Source organism: Rhinocladiella mackenziei (assembly GCF_000835555.1).
Source record: "Rhinocladiella mackenziei CBS 650.93 unplaced genomic scaffold supercont1.5, whole genome shotgun sequence".
Classification (NCBI taxonomy): Eukaryota; Fungi; Ascomycota; class Eurotiomycetes; order Chaetothyriales; family Herpotrichiellaceae; genus Rhinocladiella; species Rhinocladiella mackenziei.
Window position 1 is genome coordinate 398,142 of NW_013550600.1, and position 22,044 is coordinate 420,185.

Here is a 22,044-nt window from a genome sequence, read left to right on the forward strand (position 1 = left end):
CCTAAGGTTTTCACCGCGACTTTCCGAATACGATGAATTTGCTCTTTTCGGAGCAACTATCCTCCCACTTCTCGCTAACGGGTAGAGCAAACCATTATTTGAGCAACATCATAATTGAGTGTCCTTTGCAATATGCCAGAAGGACGAGGATATACCAAGAGAAAGGCAAACACGAGGGCTGTGGATGCCTTGCGCTTGGGACATTTTTGGATTCCGGATGGATATCTTGAGGATTCGAGAGAAAGTGTATATAAAGAGGTGATGACGGTTTCCCTCTTCGGTCTCATGACAGATAAAGCAGTCTTGATCATCCAAGTCCAAACTCAAAATCCATTCAAACCTCCAATCCTTAAGTCAAACCCATCTTCAAGTTCAGCGCTCCAAATCCATTATAGTCGGGATTGATATATCCTCAATGATGCCCAAATTCATCTACCTTCTCCACGCGACGCCTGAAGCCGAATCCGGTGCTCCTCCCACCCCAGAAATCATCGAAGCCATGACGACTTACAACACCTCCCTTTCTGACGCCGGCATGTTATTGGGTGGCGATGGCTTAAAATCATCTTCTCACGGGGCGCGGGTTGTCTTTCCAGAGGTTGGTCAAGAAGCGTCTGCTTCTCCTAGTGTGGTTAAAGGCCCTTTCGATCTCTCTGCAGGTTTGATCTGTGGATTTTGGCTGGTGAAAGCGAAGAGTTTGGACGAAGCGGCCGAGTGGGCCGCTAAGGCGCCGATACGGGGCACGAAGATCGAGGTGAGAGAGATTAGTGGGATTGAAGATATGGGGGAGGCGATGACGGAGGAGGTTAAGGAGAAGGAGAGAATCTTGAAGGAGAAGGCGGAGAAGAGGATCCAGGAGATGGGTGCTTAGGCCCATCACTTGGAAATGCTGAGGGAAGAGGTCTGGAAGGTATGCTCAGAGGAGCTGAGCGCATGGGATGTCTTTAAACATTGAGACAGAGAGCGCCAAATGAAACACATCAAGGGTGCAGTTTTCAAATCTTCTTTTTCATATTCAGTAGTCATAATCATAACCCATTTCATACCGTCATTGATCCCATTTGCGTGTCTATAGATTTGACTGTGTCGAACAGCATTCTAAAATCAAACGAGACAAAATGCCGAGTTTCCCTCAACATGGATCCATTTTTCATTACTCCCTCTCTTTCATCTCCTGCCTCTGAAATAATCATATCCCGAATTCAACTCTTCGGCCGGGGTATTTGTGGCGCTATTATCTCGATACCCGCGAGGAATGCTTCCGTCTCTACTGGATGTCTGCCATCGATCAAGGGATATGAATTCTTCGTTGGGAGTTCTGACGTCTCCCCCGTCATTGAGTAAATTTGTTCGGTCGTCATAGGGATCCGCATAAGTCGGTTGGCGCATGCCTAGATCACCTCCATCAGCAGTTGGAGGCACGGATCTTCTGAATTGACTTGGCACGTGAGTCTGGTCGAGCAGTTTGCGCGGGATACTGTGTATTTGTTGCACTGCGCGCGGGGCTGGACTTGCTTCTCGGGATCTTCCCGGTGGGTCCTTGGCCATGAACGAAATCGGTGTCTGGCTTCGAGAATCGGAGATGATGTCACCAGCTTCTTCGCGAAAGTCTGTTCGATTTTTATAGAACTGAAAGTCTTGTTGAGATTCGGGAACGATTTCAAACGGGGCATCCTGATCAGGTTTGCCGGTTTGTGTCATCGGTTGCATGGCAATGTCGGAAAAGGCCATGGATGGGGCCCCTTCGGAATTCAATCGGCCTCGATAGATCTCTGTCAGTACATGTTTGGCTTTGGCGTGGACCATTGGTGTCATCAATGGCTTGTACAATGCCGGATGACCAAATTTGGCCGAAATCTTTTCGGCTTTGTTGGGCTTGCCATCTGCGGCCAGACGTTCTTGATCCGGCATACCACCTCGAACATAGTATTTCAAGTCCAGGTCAAACGTCCTCATGCAATACCACTTGAAGGCAATCATAATGACCAACAATGGGGCGATGGCAGCGACCAGCGTCCATTCTCCTCGCGCCTTCACAACCACACCAATCACCACATTCGAAAGGATGACAGCAAAGACAATTCGGTTGAACATGGTGACCCAGAATTGACCGCCGGATTCCGTTTTGGTAATAAACACATACATCAGAAGGTATTTTTTGAGAAAAGCGTCGAGTGAGAAATAAAGAGCGGTCACGACCAGCACGATCGGCTGAAGGGTGGAAAAGCAAAGAGCCACCGTCGTATAAAAGAGGAAATAATTGTAATAGCTGGCGTACTCGAATGGCGGCGGTGCTGTCCATTCAATATTTTGGCGAGGTGTGGGTGCCATGAATTTCCTGGCAAACCAAACATTGGTCAGATGCCAAAGTTGTGCGAGATCGACAGCGGCACCGAGGTTTCGTTGAAGGAGCCAGGTGACCCAGAAGGGCGAGATCTGACAGAGCGCGGTGGTAATCACCAGGAAGAAACGGCCTTCTTGCAGGGAAGTCCAAGTATCATTTCCTTCTTTGTTGTATTGGATCACGATGGTCACATACTGCCAGACGGCAGAGAAGATGGAAAAGACAATCAGATTGTTGAGGGTGAAGAAGCTGTACAAATTTCGAAGCACATGGCGTTCACGTTCGGTTTTCGTGACGTCCCCCGCACGAACTTGTAGTCGCCGAAAGATGACGGGAAGAACCAGATAAACAATCGACGTGATCGCCGGAGCAGCGATACCCTGGACAATAGCCCAACCTGTCGGATGGGCTTCGAGCTGCGTTTTAAATGCTGGCCAAACCAGACCCAGGTTCGAGAGATTGGACAAGAAAACTGCAATCCCGGCGTTGATCGGGGTCCAAAGAATGGTCAAGACCGTGATCCATACGGCATTCATGTAGCGTTTTGTTTTTCGGGTTGCTCGGGAGAGCTTCAAATTGTCCCAAATGAGATCGTTTGGTCTGGGTGCCAATTGAATTTTGGTCCCTTGTGGTCGCTTACTGCGGGCAGAAAATGCGACGGTATGAGCCTGGGATATTTGATCCCAACTGGCGAAGCCGTACGGCATGGGATCTCGATTGTCCACTCGGTCTCGTACATCAGATATTTCCATTTCCAATGCTCGAATGCGGTCGGTCAGATAGTCAATAGCATCGACCTTGCCATTTGAGATATGACCCTTATATTTGCTTGGTGCCTTCATCATCGGTCGATGAGCGGGAAGTTTGCCAGGATTCTTCATGTACTTGGCCAAGATGGACTCAAGTTTCCGGACGTTTTCTTCATGCTCTTTGATCAAGTCGGGCAAAACCTTAACATTGCGTCCAATGGTGGTCTTGGGGACCACACCAGTGGGATTGACTTCGTCGGTAATTTGGGCTATACCTTCATTGCTTCGGGAGGCCGCCGGAATGTCTCGAATCAACAATGTCCGGGCGTGGAGACTTGTTTGATATTCTGGGCTCTCAAAGTAAGCACGTCGCAGCCGATGAACTCGCCGGTAGTTGTGCCAGAGGAAATAAATGACGACCAAATCGATTAGCCATGCGACCACCACCTGAGCCCATAGTCCCCCACCGAAAATAAACAAAGGTGTCATAATTGCGAAGGCGGAGGAGTCACTGGAGATTTCCTTATTGCCCTGGGTCACGTTGACAGGTATCATAATGGCAATTCCGATCAGGCCGAGTACCAGGAAAATGTTGCGGAGCATTCGGGTGAATCTCAAAAAGACCACAGCATCCATGCCGATCTTTTCCATCAAATAACTTTCGCTTGCTTTATTGACCGGTTTGACCCAACTGAATAACCCCTTGCCCAGTGGCGGAGGAGCGTGATCTTTGTCCGCATTTTTGAGCCTGGGAGCATAAACGAGAGTGTTTCGTGGACGAATTAAACAGAACAGGAGGGCGAGGCCAGCGGTAATTCCGAGTGAAGTCCCAAGGGAGGCCCAAAAAGCGTTGGTTTGCAACTGGTTATTCCAATTAGTACAAATCGGAAAGAGACACACCGATTACACGTACAGAAGCCTGAAAGGGATTGGAGATCAACTGGAGAACCTGCTCGCCAGTGTCGAGACTCGGGTCGGAAGCGGAGGTTTGTCGAGGGGAGACTTCTTGAATGCCAGACATATTGTAACTCGGTCTCCGCGCTGCAGGATTTTACAGGTATACTCGCGTGTTATTGCATCCAGCCGGGAACGATTGGCAGCAAAGTGTCCCTTATCCTATTATTACAATTTGGGGACCAGCTCTTTCAATTGGAAGAACAAAGACTTCGGCACGGAAAAAAGGGGGACTTCGATGTCGTGGGATTAACGAGCGACGAGGATCACAAGGACGTTGAAGGCAGTTGTTGCTACGGTAAGAAGCGAAAAGACTGACCTATGCATGAAGAAAAGGATGGAAGGTGTTTCAAATTGGGCGCGTGTCAGGGACCAAAGCGCGAGCCAGGTTTTATTTTTCGGTGTTAGAAGTGGTTCAAGCGAAGCGCAAAGAATCCAATGCAAGGGACGAGGAAACTGCGGCGACCTGCATCCACCGGTTTCAGTGTCCAGGCCTGGCCGCCACCATTCATCCGCCTCCATCAAGGCCGCTATCAGGGCCGCCATCAAAAAGTCTTGCGTTGCATCGACGTTTCTATGCATGAAACGGCGAGCAAATTGGCATTCTCCTGCCATTGCCTCGCTATCCAAATTCCTTCATTCGCCAGGTCTCAATTCCCTCCCCATCGCTAACGATTTCCTCCAGGCCGTTCATTATGATCATGGTTCTCGAGGATCGCTCATACTCGTCCTCGATATGCTCTCATGCAGATGGGGGTTCTTCTTGCCCAATTACCGGCGAAAAGCATCAGCAACTCCACCGAAGAGGATCGAGACCACTTAACAAAGTTGATATCACCGACGAGCGTCGAGTTCCACCTGTGAAACCGTGCCTATAACCGAAAATGACGTATTCCTACACGATTCTTCCACACCTCAGACCTCCAAGTCCCTCATTTGGATCGAAGAAAAGGCCCGTTTTCAATGCAGCCAGAGCTTGTACTATATCATTGTGTTCAACTTCCTGATTTGATCTCGTTCTTCGTTGCTCATTCCGGCCTTCTCCAACACCCAAGCAATAATGTCATTTTTGGCTTCGCAATATTCGTTGACGTCCGTCCATTCTCGGTGGGAGAGTTTCAGTTTGGTCTTTCCGTACGCCTCTCTGACTTCTGAGTCTCGCCTGCAGATATCCCGCACCCCGAGCTGATTTCTGATGGATTGACATCCAACAACAGAGACGTACAAATTTCTCAAAGGCAGAGCGCCAGGTTTTCGAAGGGCATGACGATCTGGAATACCCATTTCACCCATATACGCATATCCTCCGTTCTTTGTCAATGCTTCAATGGCGGCATCGACGTCCTCTCGCTCGCTGATCACCGAAAGATCAATCACTGGTTTTGACGCCAATCCTGGAACAGAAGTACTGCCGACATGTTCGATCGTGATATACTTAACTCCTTTGAGAACTTCCTCTAGTTCTTGCTTGATTGTTTGGAATTGAAGTGCCCATTCCGGGTTATATTCTTCGACGACCACCTTCATCTTGTCTCGACTGTGCGGCGATATTGAAGTGTGGCTGGATCTGTCACCTACTTATACAGGAATCACGTTACATCGAAATCTCGTACTCGTACCCCCTTGCATGTAGCCCAGTGTTAGGCAACCATTTCTCCCATCTGGACAGACGCAGTTTGTAAACTGGCTCGAGGCTGAGAATGCTCGACTGAACGAGTTCGGCAGAGTTCACCTGTCCTTGTTTGACACTATTAAGCCGTGAAAGGGAAGATGAATTATCAATGGCCTTAAATTGCCACCAATGGGAACCAACAATTTGATCCACTTTGCGCACAGCAAGGATCTTCACAGGTGTAGAAGAATGGTTCGGCGATGCATCCATCTAGGAAATTTATATTGCTTCACAATTTGACTCTCTGTCGCAGACTTGGGGGGAGTGCTTGCACCGTATGGTCTTTCAAAGTGAATCCTCGATGTCAAGCCGACGGTCGCTTGGACAATTGTCCGATCCCCAAATCTCAACCGACGTGGGTTGTTAATTGATCAAATCAGCGACACTTTCCTTTCTCCGAGCGTGTCAAGGATCCTCACGTACTCCCCAGCGTCCATGTTCTTTCCATTTCGTCTCACATCACCCGCAGGATTCCAGACGGGCTTACCGTCTCGAATCCTGACGCGGAACTCTTCAATTAGTGTCCCGGCTTGGAACTCCATCATCCCGTGCACGTAGCAGTCACCCAGATGGATAAAGTACTCTCCCACGGGGCGCAGAACGACAGGTATGTCGAGGCCCTTGACGATGGCAATCACGTCGCTCGACTTGGTGATGTGGGGTACCAGACCGAAGTACCCGCGGGCCGAGACGCAAAATTGTTTGAGCACGAAGGTGTCCATGTTGTCGATCGCGTCATGGAACGCAGGGATGTTGGTGAGGTCGGCGCCGTCTGACAGCCATCTGCGCCAGGTGCTTACACCATCGGCGACATAGGAAGACGTGGCGAGTTTGTCGTCGTTGGTGGTATTGGCTATCAGGGTAGCATTGTACGCGTCTGTGACAGGCTCGGAGGTAATGTATGCGGATAATGGGGACTTCTGGATAAAACTCCGTTGCCGTTGGTCCCGGTCCAGCACATTTCCGCGGACTGTCTGGATATCGTCGTAACGGACCCAGCCGTCGATCACGCCGCTGAGATGGACAACAGTGTCCTGCATGACGACGGTGACTTGTAGACTGTACCGAAGTGATGTTCTTACTTGATTTTGTTGCTTGAGCAAGTTCAGGATATACCGCTGACGCTTCTTCGGCAGCTGCTCGACTTTGGCGCGGAAGGATCTGGACCCCGCCGACCATTCTATGTGGCCACAGTACTGGATCCAATTGACGGATCTCCAGTCCACAACCCAGGATGGTAGGCCCGAATCGGCTCCTTGTTGACATACGCCAGACCATGCTAGGACTTCTTTGTCACCCCTCTCCGCCATTCTGGCGGCAAAGTCGGTGTACACTTCTTCCCAGGTGGTCGTGTAGTCGGGCTCCGGCGCCCAGTCGTCCAAGAGCAAGTCAGAAGCGATGTTGCTCATGGCAAATATCTTGTCGCGAGGGTCGTAGCAATTCTGCTTTGCCGCACCGCGCATGGCTTGCAGTAGAGAGTTCGCGGACGTCTCTGGGGCGTGATTGTCCAGCATCATTTGGCGGACTCTCCAGTGGTGGATGCTGACAACCGCGTCTATGTTGGGTTCGAGTTTGGCATATCCGATCCCGGGAAGGAACCACGCTGGCCACGAAATTGTTTTTCGGGGCTGGAACAACCACGCCAGGGAGAAAATCTGGGCCCAGGGGATCTCCTCAGAGCCACACACCACTATAGGTGTCGAACTCAGAGCGCCTTCTTGTTGGGTCCAGACTCGGGAGAACCAGGCCCGGAGGAAGAACTCGGCACATGAATTGACCAGTGACTCCTTGTCCGGATGGTCAGCCAATACGTCCAGGATGAACGACTTCTTTTCCCAATAGTCGCCGTACGCACTGTACTTGGAGGCCGGGATATATTCCTGCAGATATGCTTCTGCATCCAGCGTTCGCGCATAGGCAATCGCAGCTTGCGAGTGGCTGTCGGCTGGGCCCATCCAGATCATGGTCTGTGCCGCGTTTTGGTACACTTTGTACATGAGACTAACTTCGCGGGCCTTTTCGATTCTGTCATCCTGGTCGATGCACGCGACGTCAATCCACAGATACCTGATGTCCGTTGGTGAGCGGAACCTTCTCAACACCTCGTCGGCATTCTTGTATATTCCGAGCTTGGAGCCGGATATAAGAATATCGTAGACGCTGCGGTCGTCGTTTCCACAGACATATGAAATGGCGATGTATTGAGGACTTGCATTTGAGAGATCGTGGACCACGAACTTCCCCACCAGCTCGTTGTCAGGATCGCCTGGGGCCAACTCCAGCAACCTGATATAGTCTCCTTGCTTCGGCAGCGGTACATATGCGGATGCATTTGAAGACATGATTGAGATCGGTCACTGGCACCAAGTTTGATCGTAGGGCCCTAGACAAAGTAGTTCAGACATGTTCTGGAGAGTGAAAGTGTAGAAAGGAGGGGTGTTGTGCCGGTCGAGATATCGATATACACCCTTTAGGCCACCTGGCTGTTTCCCCAGAGGTAATGCTGCTTCAGCATTTTATTGTCATTTTGGGTAGATATGTGACATTGCTCCCCCGAAAGTGATCAGCTTCACATCCTGCCACATTGGAGTCGTAATGGTTGAATGGGGGAAAGTTGGAAGGAATTGATATTGCTTCCGTGGAGGGTTCTTATGATGTTTACCTAATTCTGCTTCCGACTTTGCTCTGACGGTCGTCGGCCTTGGGCTCTCGCTCTCAATTACCGACATAGATCTCGGTACCTTTGCCAGATATGTACAGTAGTTACTAGCCTGGCTGAATAACGCTTTTGGTATCCTTTCTGTACCTAGAGCGCTTCGCAAGAAAGGTACGGCGGCACCCAGTCCCTTACCCCGGAACTTTTTCTTCTCTTCTCCTGAAATTCGCTCTCTGCGACGATCCCTATAATCCTCCGAGTCCCTCGCCCTCTATCCTTCAATGTGGTGACGGCGACACCCGTGAGCACGATGGGTTTGTACCCGACTTCGAGATACATTCCGGATGCCTGACAAGCCTGCGACCGTAGTCGCTTATGCGGCTGGTGCCTCTCTTGCTGCAATCGCCGCCTTCTACGTCTTCGGTCCGACGTTTTTCATCGATAGCGAGAATTCCCATAACAGCCACGATGGACGAAAGCGCACCATCATTGGCCTGTCCAACCCGGCCAACGACTGCTTCATTAACTCCGTCCTCCAAGCTCTGGCGGGACTGGGTGATCTCAGGCTCTATTTAATCAAGGAACTGCATAGAAGACAGCTGGAAGGACCCGAGATATACGATTCCGCCCCTCCGGTACTGCGAAAAGGTGAAAGAGCTGAAAAGGTGGTGAGTCTACAAAAGGGACCGGTGACCAAGGCATTAAAGGAGATGCTGGATGCCTTAAACGAACGACCAATATACAAGAAGACTATCAGCGCGAGACCGATAATAGAAGCCCTCGAGAAGGCGTTTCAGACACGAATCAGTCGGAATCAGCAGGATGCCCAGGAATTTCTACAGATCGTCCTGGAACGACTTTGTGATGAATATCATGCGGCACAAAGAGCACGCCTGAGATTTGCGAACCCGGACCGACCAGAAATCCCGCCCGAGCCAGAAAGGAAACCTTCGGGCGTCAATCCGCCCTTAAGCCAGGTCGTCGTCGGAACCAACGATGGTTTTCCCTTTGAAGGACGGATAGAGTCTCAAATTCAGTGTCAGCGCTGTGGCTTCAAGACGAAACCCAGCGCCACTACTTTCGTTTCATTGACCTTGAACGTGCCCCAGAAAAGTGCGACTTCTCTAGACCATTGTTTTGACATTCTCTTGAAGAGTGAGGAGATTGATGATTTCAAATGCGACAAGTGTCGCCTCAGACATGCATTGGAATGGAAAAATAATAAATTGAAATCGGCAACGATGGAAAAAGACCGGGCAGCCCTAGAAGAGGATGTGGCCCGGATCGAGCAGGCAATTCGCGAAGACCCCGAAAAGGCCCCCGAAGGTGTGACGATGCCTGACTCCAGCCTTGCTCCCACATGCAAGATTCGAAAATCAACCCGGATCACGGTGTTTCCCAAAGTGATCGCAATACACTTGTCCCGATCAGTGTTTGACGCCGGGAGCTATTCGACCAAAAATATGGCCAAGGTGTCATACACCCAACGACTTCGCTTGGGAGGACTTTTAAATGAGAAATGGTACAAATTGTTGGGCGTCGTTTGCCACAAAGGCAGCCATCACAGCGGCCATTACGAGTCTTTTCGGAGGAATCATTTATATCCTCCCTTCGCCACCCGAGATCCTTTCAGCGCATATGCCCATGCCAGTCGCAACCCCAGTACGGCGCCGTCCACCACCCCGAGTCCCAGCATGGACGCTACACACGCCAATGGCGCCAATGGTGCCCTTGGGGCTTCTGATGGACAATCTAGCACTTCTTTGTCCACAACTTCACTGTCGACTGGCAATAGCAGGCCCGATTCGGATGGGGTCGATGGCACTCAACCACCGGCGGAAGAAGAAAAGGGAGCTACCATGTCGCCTGTGCAGAGAACCGACACGCAAGCATCAAAACCTCAGATCCGAACGCAGGAAGCAACACCGGGCAAATTTCGCCGACGAAAGAGATCCCATGATCGTTGGTGGCGCATCTCAGACGACAAGATCAAAGAAGCACGTTTATCCGATGTCCTATCCATGCAACGCGAGGTATATCTGCTTTTCTACGAGCTGGAGCGGCCAGGCGACGATGCTATTGCTTGAGGATGCAGAGCAGCAAAGTTTAACGGGGTTGATTGGGCTTGTGCTTTTTGCTTCTGGCACTCAACCCCACGCGGACCTCTGGCAAGCAACCACTGATATAACCGAAAATCTTTGGGCGTCGTGATACTGCTAGATTTGGGTACATTCGAACCGAAACATATGTAGATACAGCAATGATTATGTTTGAGTGAAGACGCCGGCAGTTCTATCCGTTTCCTTCCCGTCACATTATCCCTATCACTACCGAGGCAACCGTCTATCAGGCTCAAGGGGAACACCAGAGTCGGCTAATGGTTCCGTGGGGACACTGGGGCGTATTCCCGTGAAATTCCGCATTGCGAGGCTTATTCAAGGTGAGAGACCGATCGAAGAAGAGAAAGGAACCGATGAGGGAGAAATCGGGATGAATGGGGAGGAATGGGGAAATGAAGGCCTATCTCGAATTGGATGGAGAGAGATTGGATGATGTAGGCGGAGGGACAGCTCAAACTAGTTCAACCTTGCCGAGAGCCTCGAAAAGAAAAAAAAAACCTTCCACGGATACCGAAGCAGCCAAGAGGGGGAGCATCCCTTTTATGTCATTTGCTGCCCCTCCTCAAACCCGTTGCATCAAACTTGTACTCGCTCCTACTCAATCACCAACTTTCCGGATTGTTTTTTTTTTTTCCCCTCACACACCTCTTGTTATTACTTTCTTCCTGAGAACCGCGACACGTGCTGTTCCTAACGTGCACATCAGTACATTACTAGTAGTGTCTTCCTTTGACAAGAGTCGAAATACCCTGTTCCGGAACCCCACTCAACAGTCGTCAATATGGGCGTCAAGGACGTTCTGTCTCGAAAGGAGGGCGTTATCGTCGGGGACGATGTTCTGGCGCTCTTTAAATATGCTCAAGAGAACAACTTCGCCATTCCTGCCATTGTGCGTGGGCCAGCTCGACGTTGATGGAATCAAACACTAACCTTTTGTGTCCCAGAACGTGACCTCCTCCTCTACCGTCGTTGCGGCTCTGGAAGCTGCGCGAGACAGCAATGCTCCTATCATTCTCCAAGCATCCCAGGGTGGTGCTGCATACTTCGCAGGCAAGGTTCGTATATCCGGGAAACGGTGTCGAAGGAAACGTCCGCAGGCTCACTCCTTTCTCAGGGGGTGAAAAATGATAAGCAACAAGCTTCTATTGCGGGAGCTATCGCAGCAGCTCACTATATCCGAACCGTTGCTCCCGTCTACGGCATTCCCGTTGTTCTGCACACCGATCATTGTGCAAAGAAACTCCTCCCATGGCTCGATGGCATGATGGATGCGGATGAGGCATACTTCAAGGAACATGGCGAGCCCCTTTTCTCTTCACACATGATTGATTTGTCTGAAGAGGCGGTTGACTGGAACATTGAGACGACTGCCAAGTACTTGAAGCGGGCGGCCCCGATGAAGCAATGGCTTGAGATGGTATGCGTCGGAGAAAAAACATTCGCGCAAGAGCTTAAACTCACGAGAGTCTAGGAAATTGGTATCACCGGTGGTGAGGAAGACGGGGTCAACAACGAAGACGTCGACAACAACTCTCTGTACACCCAACCCGAGGATATCCACATGATCTACACCACTCTGAAACAGATCTCGCCCTATTTCTCCATCGCGGCCGGCTTCGGGAACGTTCACGGTGTCTACAAGCCCGGCAACGTCCGTCTCCATCCTGAACTTCTCGATAAGCACCAGAAATATGTCAAGGAGAAGGAATCTACCTCGACCGACAAGCCGGTGTTCCTCGTGTTCCACGGAGGTTCGGGCTCGACCAAGAAGGAATACTCGGACGCCATCAGCTATGGCGTTGTCAAGGTCAATCTTGATACCGACTTGCAATGGGCTTACCTGACGGGTATCCGCGACTATGTCCTCAACAAGAAGGACTACATCATGAAGCAAGTTGGAAATCCTGAAGGTGAGGACAAGCCGAACAAGAAATACTTCGATCCTCGCGTGTGGGTGCGTGAGGGCGAGAAAACCATGAGTGCCCGTGTGGCTGAGGCATTGAAAGACTTCAACACCGCCAACAAGCTGTAAATTGGAGAGATGGCTGGAAGGGCCTGTTTTGGGAGAGACCGAAGTTGTTCTTTTCTCCATCACTAGCAAGAGTAGCGGGAGGTGTCCCAGGACTGCCTGCGTTGTCTCTATAGCTGCCCAACATACCTAGCTGGGAAGAAAATGACATGAAATGATTGTAGCCCATTAAAACCTTGTACATTGGCCCAGTCATGGAGGGGACATGATTGAATCCCTGGCGGAATCCCTTTGTAAACCGCCCCCGCGCGGTGTCCCCCCAAGTGGCTCGACTCGGCCAATACGGTCACCGGAATTGACATGAACTGTACACTCCCGCCAACCACATCATTGTATGCCCGGAATGAACCTCTCTCTCGCTACCACCACTGACGTGGTTTGCCGCATCCTCTTCACTGCCCAAATCCCAAAACTTGTCTCTCCTATTGAATAGCCCGTCATTTTGCCTTCTCCGAAACCCTGCAACGAGCTGTGAGTTGAGTATCTTTGCAAAACATAGAATGCTTGAAGACGAGGGGGGTGCTATACCATCTCAGAGCAAAGGCTCCTGGTCGTCATTCCTGACAGTAAGGGTTGAGCCCATCGAACACTACACTCGACAAATCCTGACAATCGCAGTCCATTTCCTCTTTCAATGGAGATCTATCTACCCTCACGGCCCCTGCGTTTATTCTGTCCACCCAATCATTGGTGGAGTTCTCTGCATATTGGGCGGAAAATACCTCGCTCTTCATCGCACCCACACAAGAGCCTGAACCGGCCAAACGCGCCCTGCTGGTGCTGAAGTGGCTGTTGAATACCTTCAAACAACAATACTGCTCTCGTTCGGAAAAATTGGGCTCAGAAAAGAAACCTCTCAACCCTTTTCTGGGTGAGCTGTTCTTGGGTGAGTGGGATGACGAGTTTGGCCAGACACGCCTGGTTTCCGAACAAGTCAGTCACCACCCACCTGTGACGGCCTACTGCATCACGAACGATAAATACCGCATTCGACTGCAGGGCTACAACGGGCAAAAGGCGACTTTTAGTACGACCATCTATGTCAAGCAGATTGGACATGCGCTTTTGACGCTCTATCCGGCCGGGAGCGACAGACCCGAGACATATCTGATCACCTTACCCTTCTTGCACATCGAAGGCCTCGTTTATGGCGCACCGTTCGTGGAACTGGGCAATTTTATCCATATCGTTTCGAGCAGTGGCTATGTAGCCAAGATCAATTTCACGGGTAGAGGCTGGCTGTCAGGCAAGAAGAACAGTTTCACAGCCTCATTGTGGAAAGAAGGAGAAGGGTCGGAGAAAACCCCAATATACACCGGAGACGGACAGTGGTCCGATGCATTCACGCTGAAAGAAGGTGAGGGCAAGAGGGCCAAGGAGATTGAAACATTCAAGCCAGGCGACATAAAGCTGTCGAAGTTGAATGTGGCACCAACCGAAGAACAAGACGTGTTCGAAAGTCGGAGGGCGTGGGCTAATGTGGCGCGAAGTATTGAAAAGGGTGACATGGACGCTGCTTCATATTTCAAATCCCGGATCGAAAACGCTCAGCGAGCTTTGCGTCGGAAGGAGAGTGATGAGAAGAGGGATTGGGAAAGAGTGTTCTTTTCCCAAGTCGATCCCAACGACGAAGAGGAAGCCACCTTCCAGAACCTAGCCAAGGTGATCACGGGGTTCGGGATCAATAGCTGGGAGGGCGTGGCTCCTGACAAGACGGCCGGGGTGTGGAGATATGATGAGAAAAAGGCAGCTCAGGCAAAGAAGCCATATCATCAAGAAGGACTCCTGGCGCTCGGAGAGAATCCTGACGGGACTTCGGCACCAGTGAGTCGAGTCACGACCAACCAGAACAGCCATACGAGTTGATTTGGCATGACTTTTGAGAAGGAAGTAGAACGAACGGCCGAGTCGAGCAAGATGAGTCCTCAGAGCTGTTGTATTATTAGGTTCTTGACATCAGCCCTGGAGCAGGATTGTATTGGTATAGAATATATTGTTTTAATGCCACCCATGATCTCAACTGTAGGGGGCGGGTTTACCCACGTCGCGGATCACGGGAGCGATCATTCCGAATTGAATGCAGTCTCTCGTCCGAGAAGTGACTCAGCTAAGGAAGGCCTCCAGGCTGATCTCACGTAGCTTAACAAAGGATATAATTTGTCCTGACTCCTCAAGGCAACCAAACTTGGTGCTTGGGTACTCCGTTGCTTTGTAAGCAGTCCACTAAAGTTCGTCACCTGTGTCCTTGCTCAATCGTTCTCAAAGAGCTGTGGGATGCCTGATTGTCCCGGTGCAGGAGGAAGCCGTCACTCATTCAACAGCGGATCGGTCCCAAGCTTGAGGTGAGATAGGCAGAGATACTCAGTGAGAGGGAAAGACGATGAGCGTGCCGTGGTCTACACGAGGGGAAGCCTTGGCCGCAATCCCGAGAGCACACCATATCATTGGTTTGACCAGCTGTCGCCCGAGAGCTTTGGCCAACACGGGTTGCAGCTGGATACGACGCAGTGGAGCTATCTCGTTCTCGTCTTCGCCTGGCCTGAGTCGGACACACCCCAAGAGTATGGGGATAAAAGAGCAAAGCAACCCGTTCCAACTTCAGACTCCGAAAAGACATCGCATCGACCCTACACCAGACGCAGAAGACTCTCAGACCAAGTACATCCATACAGCAAACGCCATGTCGGCACCTCCTTACAACAAGTTAAAGTACTACACCGCCGGCACACCCAATGGATTCAAGCCAGCCATCGTGCTCGAAGAGCTTGGCCTGCCCTACGAAGTTCGGGAGATTAATTTCATGACCAACGAACAGAAAGAGGCATGGTTCATTGAGATCAATCCCAACGGAAGAATCCCCGCGTTGAAGGACAGCGACGACTTTCGCGTCTTCGAATCCGGTGCCATCATGTTGTATCTGACGGACATGTACGACAAGGAGAGAAAGATTAGCTACGAGTACGGCACCAGAGATTACTACGAGGAGTTGAGTTGGCTGATGTTTCAAATGGCCGGCATCGGGCCTATGCAAGGTAGGGAACGAATGTCCCCTTTTGTCCTTGAACAGGGGATTGTATCAAGTACTTTTGTATACTTGTTCTAACAAAAGGCAGGACAAGCCAACCACTTCCGCGCCATGGCGCCTGTCTACTCGGAATACGCCATCAAACGTTTCGTGGACGAGACCAAACGCCTGTACAGTGTGCTGGAGATCCGATTGTCCAAGGCCGACTGGCTTGCCGGTGACAAGTATACGATTGCCGATATTGCTAACTACTCCTGGCTCAAATTCAGTGAGATCTTGGAGGATATCGACTTTAACGAGTACCCTGGCGTGCAGAGATGGATGAAGCGCATTGCCGACAGGGAGGCAGTACAGCGGGCTAGGAAGGTTCCCCCCAGTGGCAGATCCGACGAGGAGATGAAACAATGGTTGAAGTCTATGATTGCTCGGGTTGAGGCTCTGAAGGGCACGAACAAGGATGAATCGAAGATGTAAACTAGAGATGATAAAGGATCGTTCCGTAATACAGAAGAGAGCGAGCATGCATGACCACTGGTATACCCGGCCAAAAGTCTGGGGGCCAGATGTGAGTTGGGACACCGGGCCCAGCGGGATTATCGCTTCGACGTCTTCAATCTTTCTTCATAATCTCAACATCAACAGCTCAGCAAGCGCCTCTCAGAAACCACAGTTGAACCCCCTTCTTGAGCCCAAAGTTAGTCTCAACAACTTCGCGCTCCGGTCCTAAACGGGCAAATCACGAGCGAATCACCTCAGCCTCGTCATCGTCATCGTCATCGCCATCCGACAAGGCCACTTCTTTTCAATCCCAAACAACCACTACCACAAAGCCGTCCTGACAACGACACTCCGCCGCCCGCGGTATCCGTACCACAAGCAAACACATCCTCTTCAGGTCCAGGCCATGGTCAAATTGGAACCTAGGAGCAAAATTTTCTGGCAGGTGCGCTATCGATATTCTCATCCCTCACATCCACCACGCTCAGCGCTCAGCACACAATTAATGGACCGTCACGCATTCGTCAGCGGCAAACAATTCACGGTGGCAGGCCAAGGGATGGCATCTTGAACGTATATGGAAAGCCGGCGAATTCAATACAAGCGGCATGTCAGAAGAGGGGATTAAGGTACTTTGCGCAAACGCAATGAGCTCACCCTATCAAAGGAGGGGAGAGAAGTATTTGGAATATCGGTGCAGGTATTTTACAAGTCTTTGACTGTTTTTCAACTTCAGATGCATCCTCAACTTCGTCCACCGCATCCATCACCACTGCCGGTGGCCAAACAACACAGCAACAGCGCCAGCAAGTCTAAAAGTGCTTTTCAAAGGTTCGCATTTCGACCGCTTCCGAGGGGCCACCGAATGCTTTCTCCATCCTTACGAGACGAACACAATGATCCGGACATGAGATTGAGATTGAGAATACACCCGCACTTGTACCTTACTTCGACATGCAAGTGGAATGAAAATGGATACATGGACCAAGAACTAGAAGCCATGAGAATGTGCTTCAAATCCTTCGTTCATTTGGGCTAATATCTCGTTCACTCATGAATTATGTGCGTTGTATATTGATCGTTCTTCGATCAAGGTTGCTCTGCATCTTGCAATAATGTAGCACTCCATCTCTTCTGGCATGAGGCCATCCAACTTCATAGGTAGGAAGACAGGAGGATAATAAAGGGAGTGCTATGGGGTGAGTTCTTCCATTTTGTACCGCGCTGAGCTGAATGTCCGTGAAATCCTGGCTCCGCATTCCAAGGTAATAATGACAGTAGCTAGCAGGAGCAAGAACCCCAGCGATTGGAGTGACTGCTCTGTTCGAAAAAGGCATCTGTCCTGGTGGGAACTATCATCTCCTAGTTTCTCTTCCATTTCCTCTGTCAGGATCGCCGGGTCCATGATGTTTCTGGACTGTTTCTTCCAACTAGTTCCGTCAATGATCGGACTTGAACTATGGCTTCCAATCTGGATTGCCAAGAAGCTTCTTCGATCCAAGATTTCTCTGCCCAAGCCATGTTCGTCTGAAATCACACGAGAGCCGGAATATGTATATGATCTGTCACCCGATTTTCTGGTTGATTCGAAACTTTCTCCCGTGCTGATTGTAATCTTTTCGCTATGTCGGAATCTGCGCTTGTGGACAGTATGTTAGGATAATTCCTCTCCGCGAAATATAAAAATTGCCATGCTTCTTTGGGGTGACCTTGCTCCAAGGATAACTGCGCAGCGTCGAGTATCGCCACAAGCGAAAGCTTGATGGCATATCCAAACAATTTATTCTGCCATTTCATAAAATGCAGGAGGAAAGAGGGATCTTTCAATTTGATGGAGAAAGGAATGGCGGTTGGGGTTTGCGGGTGATAGATGCGGACCATTTCTCGGTCAAAGGGAGACGAGTCGATCTGGAGACCAAATGTCAACATCAAGTCGAATAAATGACCAGGGATTTGATGATCCTCCCGGCGGAAAAGTATATGAAAGGCTATGCTGTGCCACGGTCCAAACGGGTGAAAGTTCATTCGCCTGGTCGTCTGACGATATTGGGCGTCCTGAATAAACTGTTGGACGGCCTCTTGAACAGCTCCCTTTCTGATAGATTCTTTAATCATCATTCCCACCAGCCGATCTTCCGCCTGACGGCGGGCCAGCGTATCAGGATCAACATCTCCAAAAGGCTCCGAGATTGAGCTGTGGACGTGGGATTCGTAGAGCATCCGGAGCCATTCCCAGACCTCGGCTTCTAGGCCATCCATATACATGACTCGAACCACGGCTTTCAGAGCTTTGTCTTCGGCCAGAAACTTCCTCTTCTCCAATTCATTCAGGGCTGTGAACCAACTTGCTAGCCTCGGGCCCAGTTTGCCATCTTTGTGGACGGTCTCTTTCTGCCTCACACCCTGGAGGTACTTTTGTGTGCAAAATTCCACGATATCAAAATTCAGTTTCTTTGCGACCAATGCACTGTCGAAAGCTGCAACCGCATTGCTAGTACGGTGACGAGACACGTCACGGATGGGGGATTTGGATCTGAACAATGGATGTCTGAGTATGCCGTCGAGATGAGAATGCGTCGAACGAGTGACTCTGTGGACTGGATCAGGGATCGATTCGGTTTCATCCGTGGGATCATCGAGGCCGAGAGCCTTTGGAGAGGGATGTGATTCGTCGAGATGTTTTTGAAATTTAGATTCAAGAGCTTGAAGAAGCTTTCTCGACTCGCGAGGAGTAGGCGGTGATGGCGGATGGATTGAAGCCAGCAGGCTCCGCACGTAGAGGAGGGATGGGGTGAGTTTCATCCTGGAGAGTCATCTGAGAACACAAAGCATGGAGTTTCATCGATGGCAGGATGGTTCCAGTGACCATGTGAGGTGACGGAGCAGAGAGCGACCACAGCGACGGCGGCGTAAGGGAAGGACGGTGATGGAGTTACAAGTATCCTGTTCAGCGCTACCGCCGTACGGCTGCTGGGTACTTACTGTACTGGTGCTTAGCTTGCCGCCTGGACGCCTCCGTTATGCACGCTTGGCGCTGGCACGCTCAAGTTTTTGGCTTGCGGCCTTTTGCAAAGACCTGAAATGTCCACAATTCCTCCATGTCAACATAACCATTCCTCGCAGACCTTATTCGCTAACATCTCACCATTTGTCTCTCCTGGAGACCATTTTTGACAAGGAGGCAGCTCCTCTCCTCGCCGGAGCTTAATTCGTTCCTTCTCTTTCTCTCCTGCCACATCGACTCGACTCCCTAAGTTTCCTCTCCATCCTACCCTCACGTTCTTGAGATTCCAGAAGCATGGCAGAAGTTCAAGCCCGCGGCAGCGGCACAAGAGGACGAGGCGGGTTTCGAGGCGGCCGAGGCGGATTCAGAGGCGGCCGAAATCCCAGTAGAACACACCACAAAGCCGATCACGAGCAGGAGAGTATCCCTCCCACCACCCTGGAAGATCAAGGCGAAGTGGGTGAATTAAAAAAGAAATTCGGTGACAAAGTTCCCCTGTTGAAAGAAATTTGTCCGGGATGGAGCGATGAAGATCTGGTTTACGCGCTGAACGAGACCGATGGCGACGTCAATGCCGCTGTCGACCGAATCTCCAGTGGTAAGGAGCACCCCAACCCGTCGCGGTACGTCTTGACTGACTTTTGGTTTCAAGGTACCATTTCACAGTGGGGCGAAGTCAAGAAGAAGCATCCAAAGCCGAAAGAGACTCCTCCTGCATCAACCGAATCTCCCTCTCGAGGCCGAGGACGTGGTAACTTTGAAGGTCGAGGACGAGGTCGCGGAACCGAACGTGGCGCCGCTAGAAGCGGCCGTGGTTCGAAATCGGCTACACACACAAATGGTACCAAGAGCACGAAGACTGCAGATGATTGGGATCATACCGCCACGACTCAAACTACTGAAGCCGTCGGAGGTTGGGATACGGCGCCTACCAATGGTGACACTCCCGCAGCAGACGACTGGGCAAATGAGCCCGGCAAGGATTCATTGACATCTCCGCAAACCGACGAACCTAAGCCTGCAGTCGCCGCGGCGGCGGCGGCGACTGCGAAACCGGGTGGATGGGCCGGATTGTTTGCAAAACCACCCCCAGCGCCGAAGAAGGCACCCGCACCGCCCCCTGTCACGCAGGATGAAGAAACGGCGGCCGAACCTGAACCTACCGTGGAAGAATCCCCCCCAACAGAGCCGGTACTTCCTCCGCCTATTGAGGCAATCCCCAGCGAAGGAGGACCGAGTGAGCTACCATCTGCACCGCATTCCGATACAGGAAGAGATCTGACGCCTTCCAAAGATGAGCTGACCGAGAAGAACTTGGAAAAGCTGCCCAATACGTCACATCCACCTCCTTCTGCCACCGCAGCAAGTACAGTCGCCAGCACTCTCGACCCTCTCGCCGCGGCCGAGGCCACGAAAGTCCGACCCGGACCAATCTCTGGTTACGCTGCCACGGCCCTGAAAGCGACGGGTGCAACAGGGCGATCTGTCAGCCATGCTCGAAAGGTCCTGGAGCAACAAGAAGCGGTGGTCATGCCCGGGAACCTGGCCGTGGAGAAGACGTCCCTTCAATTCGGCAAGATGGGATTGAATGGACCTGATGATGTGGATATGGACGTGGATGAGGACCGAGAGGAACCGGAAACCAGAACCCAGCTTCCAGATGATTCCCCGGCGGCTCCACGCGCCTCATTACCTCCAGCTATTCCCTCTGAGACGCAGCAGGCTCCTGCCCCGACTCAACCACCGGCGGAAGCCCCGTCGGCAGTGCCGAGACAAGCCCCCGGCCTCCCTCCGCTCTCCCAACAAGCGCAACAAGCCTCGCCTCCATCCTCTTCGACCTACACCGACCAATATCGGTTTGGACAAGGACAGAAGCCGTACGATCCTTTCGGTCAGCAACCTCAGTCCACGCAGACCCATACCCAAGCGCAAGAACCCTTCTCCAATCAAGTTCCAAATCAACCGGCCACAGCGACCTCACAGGCCGATTATTCTTCCTACTATGGACGCGATGCATACAACTACTATGGAGGATATGGCCATGGTCAAGACGGTCAGCGGACGGGCAGTACATTTGGGACTTCAGGCCCTGACAGTCAAGGTCACTACGCCACCTCACGCCCGCAGCAAGGAATGGGTCACCAAGATGCTCAGGGTAGTGGACAAAACACGCCTGCGCCGGCCATACCGAGTCACCACACTCAACATTCCGGCCACATGCCACAAAATCAAGGTCACGGATACCCCGGCTACGGCTACCCGAATGCGTACAATCAGCAGTACCCGCAATATTCGGCCTCTTACATGAACCAAATGAACCATCGTTTTGGATCGAATCGACCCATGTACGACGATGTTCGTCGTCAGGACAACGACTTCTACGGCGGTCAGTACAGCTATGGACAAAATCATTATGGCAGTGCCTACAAATCCAGCATGTATGGTCAACCCCAGCAAGGCTATTCTTACGAACACTCTTCCTCTCCTGCTAATGTCAATGCTTTTGGTCGTGACGGAGGGTATGGACGGACGGGATCCGCTCAGCCTTCTGAAGCGCAGCAAAATGCAGCCGGCAATACCGCATTCGGTGGTGTTCCTGATCCATTCGGTCGAAGTTCTTCTGGCTTTGGACAAACTCAAGGCATGAATCAACAGCACGGCGCACCCGGGAGTGAGGATCCTTCTAAAGCTTCTGGTCCAAGCCCTTCGATGCAAGGTGGTCGCCCCGGATCTGCGGTCAACAGCCTGCCCGGTCAACAAGGTGGGTTGCCTCCTCCATCTCAGCATTCGGGTCAACAAGGTTATGCTGGCTATCCCCACTACGGCGGGGGTTTGGGCAACGTGTCGGGCCACCAAAGCACTCATCAAAACACCGGATACGGGGCCTATGGCTCGAATACTGGATTTGGAACTTATGGTGGTTATGGAAGTGGCAGAGGATGGACCGGCAGCTATGGGTCGGGACATTAAGGCCGGTCTTGCGACATGATACC

At 51.3% G+C, this 22,044-nt stretch overlaps 10 protein-coding genes across 10 annotated transcripts; 6 read left to right on the plus strand and 4 right to left on the minus strand.

Moving 5' to 3' along the window:
- Positions 1 to 418: 418 nt before the first annotated feature.
- Positions 419 to 871, plus strand: Z518_06615 (uncharacterized protein; the record flags this gene model as incomplete). Its single annotated transcript, XM_013414747.1, has 1 exon — positions 419 to 871. The coding sequence occupies one exon, from the start codon at positions 419 to 421 to the stop codon at positions 869 to 871; it is 453 nt and encodes a 150-aa protein (XP_013270201.1).
- A 296-nt stretch (positions 872 to 1,167) lies between these two features.
- Z518_06616 (uncharacterized protein) lies at positions 1,168 to 4,114 on the minus strand (the record flags this gene model as incomplete). Its single annotated transcript, XM_013414748.1, has 2 exons — positions 1,168 to 3,954; positions 4,007 to 4,114. 2 exons carry the CDS (start codon positions 4,112 to 4,114, stop codon positions 1,168 to 1,170), a joined length of 2,895 nt encoding a protein of 964 aa, XP_013270202.1.
- A 914-nt stretch (positions 4,115 to 5,028) lies between these two features.
- Positions 5,029 to 5,574, minus strand: Z518_06617 (uncharacterized protein; the record flags this gene model as incomplete). Its single annotated transcript, XM_013414749.1, has 1 exon — positions 5,029 to 5,574. The coding sequence occupies one exon, from the start codon at positions 5,572 to 5,574 to the stop codon at positions 5,029 to 5,031; it is 546 nt and encodes a 181-aa protein (XP_013270203.1).
- Positions 5,575 to 6,090: 516 nt separating this feature from the next.
- Z518_06618 (uncharacterized protein) lies at positions 6,091 to 8,061 on the minus strand (the record flags this gene model as incomplete). Its single annotated transcript, XM_013414750.1, has 1 exon — positions 6,091 to 8,061. One exon carries the CDS (start codon positions 8,059 to 8,061, stop codon positions 6,091 to 6,093), a length of 1,971 nt encoding a protein of 656 aa, XP_013270204.1.
- A 658-nt stretch (positions 8,062 to 8,719) lies between these two features.
- Z518_06619 (uncharacterized protein) lies at positions 8,720 to 10,462 on the plus strand (the record flags this gene model as incomplete). Its single annotated transcript, XM_013414751.1, has 1 exon — positions 8,720 to 10,462. One exon carries the CDS (start codon positions 8,720 to 8,722, stop codon positions 10,460 to 10,462), a length of 1,743 nt encoding a protein of 580 aa, XP_013270205.1.
- Positions 10,463 to 11,276: 814 nt separating this feature from the next.
- On the plus strand, positions 11,277 to 12,527 carry Z518_06620 (fructose-bisphosphate aldolase 1; the record flags this gene model as incomplete). The annotated part of the gene is made up of 4 exons (XM_013414752.1): positions 11,277 to 11,384; positions 11,440 to 11,550; positions 11,610 to 11,912; positions 11,967 to 12,527. 4 exons carry the CDS (start codon positions 11,277 to 11,279, stop codon positions 12,525 to 12,527), a joined length of 1,083 nt encoding a protein of 360 aa, XP_013270206.1.
- Positions 12,528 to 13,024: 497 nt separating this feature from the next.
- On the plus strand, positions 13,025 to 14,390 carry Z518_06621 (uncharacterized protein; the record flags this gene model as incomplete). Its single annotated transcript, XM_013414753.1, has 2 exons — positions 13,025 to 13,090; positions 13,143 to 14,390. 2 exons carry the CDS (start codon positions 13,025 to 13,027, stop codon positions 14,388 to 14,390), a joined length of 1,314 nt encoding a protein of 437 aa, XP_013270207.1.
- Positions 14,391 to 15,087: 697 nt separating this feature from the next.
- On the plus strand, positions 15,088 to 16,023 carry Z518_06622 (uncharacterized protein; the record flags this gene model as incomplete). Its single annotated transcript, XM_013414754.1, has 2 exons — positions 15,088 to 15,556; positions 15,638 to 16,023. The coding sequence occupies 2 exons, from the start codon at positions 15,088 to 15,090 to the stop codon at positions 16,021 to 16,023; spliced, it is 855 nt and encodes a 284-aa protein (XP_013270208.1).
- A 1,557-nt stretch (positions 16,024 to 17,580) lies between these two features.
- On the minus strand, positions 17,581 to 18,849 carry Z518_06623 (uncharacterized protein; the record flags this gene model as incomplete). The annotated part of the gene is made up of 1 exon (XM_013414755.1): positions 17,581 to 18,849. One exon carries the CDS (start codon positions 18,847 to 18,849, stop codon positions 17,581 to 17,583), a length of 1,269 nt encoding a protein of 422 aa, XP_013270209.1.
- Positions 18,850 to 19,345: 496 nt separating this feature from the next.
- Z518_06624 (uncharacterized protein) lies at positions 19,346 to 22,021 on the plus strand (the record flags this gene model as incomplete). Its single annotated transcript, XM_013414756.1, has 2 exons — positions 19,346 to 19,649; positions 19,704 to 22,021. The coding sequence occupies 2 exons, from the start codon at positions 19,346 to 19,348 to the stop codon at positions 22,019 to 22,021; spliced, it is 2,622 nt and encodes an 873-aa protein (XP_013270210.1).
- Between the last annotated feature and the right edge of the window lie 23 nt (positions 22,022 to 22,044).